Source organism: Microtus ochrogaster, unplaced genomic scaffold, assembly GCF_000317375.1.
Source record: "Microtus ochrogaster isolate Prairie Vole_2 unplaced genomic scaffold, MicOch1.0 UNK69, whole genome shotgun sequence".
In the NCBI taxonomy this organism is placed as follows: Eukaryota; Metazoa; Chordata; class Mammalia; order Rodentia; family Cricetidae; genus Microtus; species Microtus ochrogaster.
Genome location: NW_004949167.1, coordinates 1,824,690 through 1,834,374, shown reverse-complemented (window position 1 = coordinate 1,834,374; position 9,685 = coordinate 1,824,690). Strand labels below are relative to the sequence as shown.

The following is a 9,685-nucleotide window of genomic DNA, read 5'->3' as shown; positions in this document are numbered from 1 at the left end:
TGCATGAGGCCCTAGGCTCAGTTCCTAGTCTCTCTGTCACACACACACACACACACACACACACACACACACACACACACACACACGAGTTGCATTTCATCGGTACAGAACATTTGCCTATTATGCATGAGGCCCTAGGCTCAGTTCCTAGTCTCTCTGTCACACACACACACACACACACACACACACACGAGTTGCATTTCATCGGTACAAAACATTTGCCTATTATGCATGAGGCCCTAGGCTCAGTTCCTAGTCTCTCTGTCACACACACACACACACACACGAGTTGCATTTCATTTTCAATTACCCTCAAGTAAAATGAAAATTCCAGGATAGCCAAGTGGTGGTGGCGCTGCCTTTAATCCTAGTACTCGGTAGAGACAGGCGGATCTCTGTGAGTTTGAGACCAGCCTGAGTCTACAAGAGCTAGTTCCAGGACAGGCTCCAAAGCCACAGAGAAACCCGGTCTTATTATTATTTCCAGGATAGTTTTATTCTATGGCTTTTTTTTTTTACCAACTTGCTAGATGTGTGAACCCCAGTTTGAGAAATACCAGGGATAAATGATTAAAAAGATTCCAAGCAAGGGAATAATAGGATCAGATCTGTAATCTAGAAAGACCTGGCAGCTTCTGGGAAGAGAAGCTGTAGTTTCCAGATGTAGGGAGACTGAATAATATTCTCACTGAGAGTGGTTCAGAGGCTCAGCTGAGTGCGAATGAGTTAGGTGTTGTGGAGACACAAACTGACAGAGCTTGGTATTGGACATAGGGGAGGTAGCTGGGAACACGTGGGAGAAATAGTTTAGGGTGCTCCCTTGTCCCTAGCTTAGATAATACCCAAGGAAACTAGAAGAAAAACAAGCGTGGAGAAAGAAGGATGACTGGATTTGGACACCTGGAACCTGTGGTAACTGTGGGTCAAATGGACCAGGGATACCAAAATAGCAACCTGCAATTCAGCAGAGATCTGAGCTGAAAAGGACACTTGTTTGAGTTGTGCACAAAAGGATGGTGGTCATATGGAAGGTAGGTAGCTTAAGAAGGAGTTATGGGCAAGTTGAGAAGAGCAGCAATCAAGAAGGCATAAGTTCAGAAGTCCCAAAGCTGCTGAGGAGGGCTCTCCAGTGAGGCGGGAGGACAAGAGGCTGAGATGGAAGCCAGTGCAGGGAAAGAGACTTAAAGGAAATAGTCAGCATTACGGAGAGGTTAAGTAAACTAAGAACAGAGTCAGAGAAAGATTTCTACTATGGAAGACTCTTAAAACATCATTAACCAGGCCGTGAAAACAGGTGGACTCCAGAGAAACTAGCCTTTCAAAGAATAAAAGATGATCTCCACGTAGATTGTGAGAAAACACAGCAATCCAAAGGACCACACACTAGGGAGGTGGGGTGAGAGCAAGGGAGGCAGTGGAGAGGCAGGACGTAGAAAGGCAAGCCACTCAGGGCACTCTGTATTTGGTTCAGGGGGTGAAGTTACTATCATATGGCGGAGGTAGCTGGGAACGTGTAAGAAAAATAGTTCATGGTGCTCCCATATTCCTGGCTTATGTTACTTCCGGGAAAACTGGGAAACAGGCATGAGGGGAGGGATGACTGAGTTTAGACATAAAGAACCTGTGTTAACTATCGGCCAAGTAGGTAGGTTTATCAAAGTTACACTAAATATAATCTGGACTGAAAAAAAAAATCCTTCCATATATTTATCTTGTCCAGAGGAGCCAGACCTTTGAGAGTGGGAAGTTAACTTCAAATCCACAGCCACTTCACCACCTCTCTTTTGTTTGTTTTGCAACAGGGTCTCACTATGTAGCTCTGGCTATTCTAGAACTCATTAAGTAGACCAGGTTAGACTCAAAGTCAGAGATCCGCCTGCATCTGCCTCCCACGTGCTGAGATTCAAGGCATGCGCCACCACACCCGGCTACCTCACCACCTCTTTGGGTCATCTTCATGAGAAAGGCAGGAATGCTAGAGGAGAGTGCCAGGGACGAGGGCTAGAGCAGCAGGTCTTAACCTGTGCGTCAAGACCCCTTTGGGGGTCGAACAATCCCACTGGAAAACAGATGTTTACATGATTCTTAACAGTAGCAAAATTACAGTTACGAAGTAGCAACGAAAATAATTTTATGGTTGGAAGGTCATCATAACTTGAGGGACTGTATTAAAGGGCCGCAGCGTTAGGAAGGTTGAGAACCACTGCTCTAGAAGAGGGCTCATGACAGAGAATGTTAAAAGGAGCTGTTAGGGGTTTGAGGAATTTAGGAAATTTGCCCTATTTATGTGATACAGCTATGCAGTAAGAAAAATAAAACAAAAAAAGAAAGCACACACAAGTGGCCTTTGGAGTCAACATCAACTGCCTGGCTAGAAAGATCACTGGGGTCTTTCGGGTGAGGTAAGGGAGGCACAAGGAACACAACAGCCTTGGTCTCTGCCATGCTTGGGAAGTGTTCAAGTAGTAGCTCACATTCTGAGGGCATGTGGCTCTTAACAAAAGACCACATTAGAGGGACCAAGGCTCTGCCTCGGTGACACATGAGAGTCAGGCACAGGACAGACAGAGCCTGCTAAAGAAAGAAGTTTGTCCTGTGGACTAGAGTACATGTTGATGTCCAAGTGACACGATGGAGCACCATGGCCTGCCAGAAAAGTCACTTTCTGTCCCTATCATTTTCCAAGTGCTAGCCCCTGTACATTCCTGACTTTGAGGAAGCAATCACATCAAACCTCTACAAGTTGGTGCTTAACACTCAGGGCAGACCAGAAAAGGGAGCACAACTCCTGGTCATACTACTGGTCAGCGACAAGCCACAAAAGGCTCTGCTGCCACTCCAATCTGGAACACACAGGGAAAAATGTCCAACTCTTAGTTCCACTGGACATCGATCAGGAGCTGAGCAGGGTGGGCGTTTGGAAGGCTTCAGCCTCCGTCCTGCCTAGTGCTGGGATCAGCGCACACGGCTCCTGTGTCCACCAGACACAGAGAATACATTGTCCATAAGGAGGATTATTCTGTACAAGAAACTCAGACAAAGGGAGAGGTTGTTTCCAGCTGCTTGGGGGAGGTGTGGAGGGGGTGGAAAAGGGCTCGGCCTCACATCGGGGGCATTCCTGCCGAGTTTAGCTTTTTCCTTTCAGCAGACTGAGGTGGTTCATCCTCTCTAGCCTGTACCTAGTGCTGGCACTCTGCAAAGCTACAAGGAACATTTGGCTACAACCTACCTATCTTAGCTATTGTCCCCAAAAAGCAGTTGAGTGTGGTGAGCCAGCTAAGTAGGACAGCAATTCTACAATGGAAGAAGAGAAAGAATAGGTGGCCAGGGCAATCAGCAATGGCTGAATCCCAGCCTCAGGGCAGAGCTAGAGAGAAAGGTCTTAGGTAACCTTGTCAGGCTTGATGTGGATTCCAAAGTGGGATGAACTGCTATGGGAAGACGTGAAGTTTCACACCTGCTGCTGCTTTCTCCATCCCAGAGCAAACCTGGGAGACAATGCAGCAGACCTCTGGCCAAGGGCCCCAAGTGCAGCAGACAATGGTTAGAAACAGGAATGCTAGAGCAGTGCAAGTCATCTACAACCCAGATCTGAGCAAGTAAACAGTGTTCTTTTCCATAGGCAACCCCATATACATTCCTCCTGAGAGAGCAAATAGTAGGGGTTCCAGACATTCTTTCCATTGTGGGGTGAACTGGTATATGAGCCCCAAAGTGGGAGAGCAGCAGATTTGTATGCTGAGATGTCTGGGGCTCTGGAGGGAGGAGGCGGTGGAAATGACAGTATGTGCTACCAGAGCAACTAAGAGAGGTGTGGGTGCCTCCACCACCAAAGTGTTTGCTTAAGGGCATGAGATGTAGGTGAGGCCCTGAATGCTCCTCTTGCAGCAGGAAGATATTCCTGTTCTTGGAGGACAAGGAAGCCATTTCAATAGTATGGGGGGAATGAAGTCAGTTTAGCTGGAACAAAAAAGACTCTCAGGGTTGGTTACAGGCGGAGCAAAGGACAGCAGTCACTGGAAGATACTCTGAGAGTCTGGAGAAGACCAGCTAGAGTTCTATTCAATACCCCAGTTAGCCTTGACATTTAGTGGGAAGAGAAAAGATGAGAAGATAAACAACACCTGGATGGGCTAATGGCCCGGCCAATTTAAGTGGGAGAAAGGTTTGGCATTGCCCCAGAGCAGATGACAGGACTCCCCTGGTACAGTGTTCTGTGGTCAATTAGCTTTGTCAACACCACTCATGTTTCCACAGCCCAGCAACAGAGGACCACTTTTCCAGGCCTTTGCTGCCACTGTCTGGTAGAATGCTGTTTAACAAAGACCAAAGACCAAAGCATTAGTGTGTGGCAGGAGAGAACACCAACAGTGCAGCTGGAAGAAACTCTTTGGATCTTTAAATAAAAGAAAAATTAAAGATAAGGGAATACTTTAAGGTGAATTAGAATTACCTGGTAGATTGTTCATAAATTTGAATCAGACAACCCTGAGTCAGTGAACATCAATTTAAATAACTTTATTGAACAAAGAAACCCTTTGGCCCACTTCTGCTGACTCAATCCCTGCCCTTGCCCATGAAAGAATGCTGAGAAAGGCAACATGGCTGCCTGTCCTTTTGGACAGTTCTTCACCTCTCCAAAAGCAGACAAGGTGGATGGGGCTGAGTGCCATGGAAGAGGACAGAAACAGGGAGTACTGACTGTGAGGACAAGGCAACCCTGACAAGTACAATCTGTCTCAAAGGAGGAAGATGGTATTTCATCTGTGCTATTGCCTGACAGGGCCCCTTCCTAAGAAATCTCCCACCTACTGCTCCCTAGACATCTTCATAGGCAGGGTAGGGTAAAAGATGGGTACTTTTCCCTATTTTCCAGGTAAAAGCAGAACTAGTTTCACCAGACCTGGTGGAGGGTGTCCCAGCCCAGAAACCTCTTCACCTGCAGCCTGGATGGAGCCAACAGGATGGAACCTGGGCAGGAGAGCCTACAGCAAAAATATACCTTCAAAACATGCAGGCTGCCATGGTCTTTGGATTACTTGATCCTGTCTCCATTAGTGCACCACTGTCATGGAGCTGTATCAACCACAGCGCATTCTGGGTAAAGGACAGTAAGTAGCAGGGTGGAAAAGTAAAAAATAACTATCATTTATTCAAGACCCAGTATTTCATATACCATGCTAAGTGTTTTACATTCATTTTCTCATTTTAATCCTCACAACAACCCTATGAGGTAGGTATTATGACCATTTACAAATGAGAACCTGGGCTCAGAGAAATTAGGTCACTTTCCCAAGGTCCACAGCTCTTCACAGAGGAGCTGAGATCTGTCTGTTGCTGAAAGCCTGTGTTCTTTTCATTGTACCCATCTACGTCAGCCTTGAGTAAAAGATAATTTCATTGCCCAACTCGGCACGGATCACCTGAGAGTGGAGGCTGCTGTCCACACTCACCGCTGGTAGGGATGCATTGAAGCCGACTTGATGTTGGTTTTTATCCCACTTGGCATTTTCCCTAAAAGTAACACAAAGAAAGGTAAACTTACACAATAAATCAATCAGAAATGCAGCTTCTCAGAATCCTGTCATCTATTCTGTGACTTCTGACTCTGGGTGGCAGAGATTACAGGTTGTGGCTCTTCAGCCAGTTCCCTCACTGAAGGTATCAGGATCTGAAAGGAGAGGAGGGTCTGAACAGTCACCCCCCGCATCCCCCCGTGGACCTCTGCTCATCCACCATCTACGTCTGGAAAAGATAGGCATGTGGCCTATGTGGTCCCTGTTTAATGTTACAAGCAGAGCACTGTGTTCTCTGCTATTTTAGTTGTCCTTTTCCCTAGGCAGCTGTTCCGTGAACCCCTCCAGACTGCTCTCACAGTAAGTAAAAATGAGCACGAGAGACGGCAGGAAACCAAGACCAAGGGACAGGGGCAAGGAAAGAATCCATGCAGACCCAGAAAACTGCCAGCTTGTTGATGATTTTTTTTTCAAGACAGGGTTTCTCTGTAGCTTTGGAGCCTGTCCTAGAACTAGCTCTTGTACACCAGGCTGTCCTCAAACTCACAGAGATCCTCCTGCCTCTGCCTCCTGAGTGCTGGGATTAAAGGCGTGCACCACCGCCACCACCCGGCATTGACTCTTGATTATCTACCAAACGGTCTTGATCAAGGTCTGGTCACTTATTTCTCTACCTAAGAGATACACACTAACATCCAGACTAAATAGGACAATTGAGACACAAGTCTGAAATGGAAGTAAAAGGCAACACCAGTTTTTGCTATTCAAGTCCTTCTCTTCACTCTCTGGTACTTGTTGCAAAGCTTCCAAGTGTCTTCTAAGTAGCAATGAAAAGGAGGAAAATCTCCAGGACCAGGGTTAAAGAAGGCTTACTCTAGCTCATTCCCACACTCCTGGATAGTTAGCCCATGTCACCCTACCTGGTTGACCTGCTTGAGCCATCTGGACTCCACTGAGCATTGTCTGCTGCTGGTTTGGAGCACCTGCCATTTGAACTTGCTGTAATCCTGAGGCTCCTGCAAGGATTGGACCAGCTCCTGGCTGGCCGGGTTGGCCAGGACCACTGCTACCTGAAGGTCTCCAATTAGATAGCCCCTTCCCAAAGGCAACAGCTGCCACTAAGGCATTGGTGTCTGCAGGGTTGAAAGTCTGCTTGTTTGGCCGGAGACCTGAAGAAAAAGCCAAGAACCCTGAAGTGTGTGTGTGTTCAACTCTGGACTAAACCCAGCAGCTGGAGGGCCGTGATGACCACCAGTTCTGACTACAGAGACAACTAGAATTCCTCCAATCACAAAGAGCTATCTTTGTCCCCCAAAGCTATCTTTAATTTTCACTTTGTCCATTTCTCCCATTTGCTTTAAGGCTAGTCTCAGACACAAAACACTAACAGGATACAGACACTTTCCTTGCCAATTTATTCTTCTTTTTTAAAATCACATTTATTTATTTTGTGTGTGGTGGTCAGAGGACAACTTGTTGGTTCTTCCCTCCACCATATTGGTCCCAGGGATCAAATTTAGGTCAGGCCTGGCAACAGGTGCCTTTGCCTACTGAGCCATCTTGCCAGGCCAAGCAGTTTATTCTTCTACCCTTACTTCACCACTAGGCTGATTACCATTACTATCCTAGTGATCTTGTACAGCTCCCCTCTGCTCTGCCAACCATCCCTCCTTACCTCCACTCTCTGATTCTCGTTCTTCTTTGCTGATTTTCTCTAAAAGGTTTGAGCACATTTTATTCAAGCTCTGGATCTGCTTCTGTAACACATATGAATTGATACAGAGATTAGTAATGATTCTGGGGAAGCATCTTCCTTGTGCTCTTCCAGAGGCAGCCTAGCTTTAACCAACCACATACCCCTATTACACAGGCTTGGTAAAGCCTTGTTTCTTATGAAGGGATGGGGATGGGGCATCAGGGCAGTGACCAGTCTAACCTGCGCTGCATCAGCACCAATTCTGGCAGCATCTGTTGTCAGCTGCTTCTCTTGCTCTTCAACTTCAGGGTCAGGCTTGGTTCTCAAATGGTCAGGGACGACCTCATGGCTGAAAACAGGCACTCGTCCTTCAGTCTGACGCTGTAACACAGATTGTATTAATCCTATTTGCTATCCAAGTAAAGTTGACTCTAACCCAGATTCCCTTCCACAAGAAACAGCATTTTCAGAGACAACACAACCTGAGGTACAAATGTAGCTTCCTACAGCACTGTCTTTTCACACATACTCTATCAGAACTCGGGCAAACTAAATTCCACACCATAACTTTCTTTTTGTTGTTTGTTTTGTTTTTTTGTGATTCCCCACCCTGACCCCCATTCTGGGACCAAAACCAGGACTTTGTTCTACCACTGAGCTAAATTCCCAACCCCACATTTTAAAGACTGATTGGACAAAGTCACAGGCAGGCAGAACAGCCCCCCCTTTTTTTTTCTTTTTTTTTCTTTTTCTTCTTTTCCTGATATAGATTTTGGAAAAAAGGGTCATGGACTTGGTGACATGGGCCTTGGTTTTCACAGCATTGTTTAAGAGTGACTCCCATCTCTAGAAGAATAAAAAAGCAAGTCTTCCAGATGGCAGCCCTCACTTTCCATTGCTATACAGAGGATCCAATCAACAACTGTGCTCTAGACTTTCAGTTAACTTGATTTCCCAAGTTTAATCCTTTCTTCTTACCATGAGGTCTTCATCTCGATCTGGGGACAGCACCAGAGGGATGATGACCTGGTTACGAAACAGGGGTGTCTTCTCATGCTTTAAGACCTTGTTCAGAGTGTTCAGCTGTCCAGAGAGCAGTGCAAAGCTATCCAGGACAGAGGGCCTGGGGGTGGTAAGAAGTCATCAGAACTACTTTTCCAAGTAATCTCTAAAAGTTCCCAATGTGGGAACACCCAGACTCACCCCTAGAAGACTCACAGCCCTAGGACTGGCCTAGGCAAGAACCAGACTTGCTGGCAGAAAGAATGGAGTTAGGAAAGAGGAACACACTTTCAATTTCTGACATAGATGTTGAAAAAGGTAACTTGTCTGAATGGGATTGGGAGTGGTAGTAAACAGAAACTGGTTACACTGTGGTAACTGAAAACTCCTAAGGTGTATAAAAGCCTCCTTTGTAGCCTCCTAACAGAATCCACCATTGCAGAGTAGGTTAGATCTTAGATTCAGCCACATCTGTGGAAGGAGATACAGCATGAATATAGCTATAATGGTCCTCCACTGGGGGAATACCGCCTCACCAAAGAAGTCAAAGCATAAGCATTAAAACCTAGAAACAACCTGGGTTGGGAAACTGGGCACTTCTCTACTTCCTGGCTATGGAGGCCTTAAACCAAACTATACTTGTCAATGTTGGGCAACCTAGTTCTTTCCAAATCAAAAAGGATATTTGCAAACTGATAAATAGTTACATCACTGGAGATGTCCTGTCAGCCAGGGGGCTTGGCCCCACCACCCATGGCTCCCTCCCCAGCTTGTCCTGGCAGTCCTTACCAGGTGAGCCGGTCATACTCGTTTTCCAACTTGTAAATGAAACTCCCCAGTGAATTCTTCAGATCAGCCACTTGATTCAGCAGTGCATCTAATGATGCCTCAAGCTGCTTCTCCTCCCTCTGCATCAGTAGGACATTGGGTTAGTCAGATACCGGGGAGTGTGACACATAGAGAGGCTAAATTGTTTTCTATCTTGGTATTTGGGTTACTGACAGCATCAACCCTCAGACCTTTCAACCTGTTCACCTGGCCTGAGGTCCTCCTGCCAACTTGGTCCCTTCTATCCTCCTACACTATGGTCCTTCAATAAGAACATTGCACCAGGCCTAAATCCCTTCCGCTTATGACCTCATGGGTGTTTTTTTTTTTTTTTGCCTTCAAAACAAAATTGGCTTAGTACTGTATCCTTTACCCTTTATCTTTTCATTTCCATTCTCTTCTCCCAGCTCAGGTTTGTCGCTCTTAAAAGCCAACCTTCTCCTGGATCTGCAGTAGGACATGCTCAAGCCCAATCTTCTTTCTAAGCCTAGCCCTTTTCTGGAAAATAGACAGAGTCTGCCTACCACACTCCTGCTTGCTGTCATTAACGCTGCTTTCCTTGGGCATATGGAGAATCCTTGTATTGTGTCACTTTGTGGGGTTGGTATTGCCACATTTCTTTCTTTCTTTTCTTTTTTTTTTT

At 46.2% G+C, this 9,685-nt stretch overlaps 1 protein-coding gene across 2 annotated transcripts in view; it reads right to left on the bottom strand.

Moving 5' to 3' along the window:
• Positions 1–4,505: 4,505 nt before the first annotated feature.
• Med8 (mediator complex subunit 8) overlaps positions 4,506–9,685 on the bottom strand; it is a 6,327-nt gene continuing 1,147 nt past the window's right edge. The window contains exons 1-7 of one of the 2 annotated variants that reach the window (XM_026777511.1): positions 9,567–9,679; positions 9,004–9,122; positions 8,191–8,335; positions 7,453–7,593; positions 7,192–7,273; positions 6,437–6,685; positions 4,506–5,514 (exon numbers count right to left, since the gene is read on the bottom strand). In XM_026777511.1, coding sequence (XP_026633312.1) covers positions 5,450–5,514; positions 6,437–6,685; positions 7,192–7,273; positions 7,453–7,593; positions 8,191–8,335; positions 9,004–9,122; positions 9,567–9,587 — 822 coding nt within the window. In that variant the 5' untranslated portion in view covers positions 9,588–9,679 and the 3' untranslated portion in view covers positions 4,506–5,449. Of the gene's footprint in view, positions 5,515–6,436; positions 6,686–7,191; positions 7,274–7,452; positions 7,594–8,190; positions 8,336–9,003; positions 9,123–9,566; positions 9,680–9,685 lie in introns of those variants that run through there. The other variant, XM_005370060.2, reaches the window with a different exon arrangement.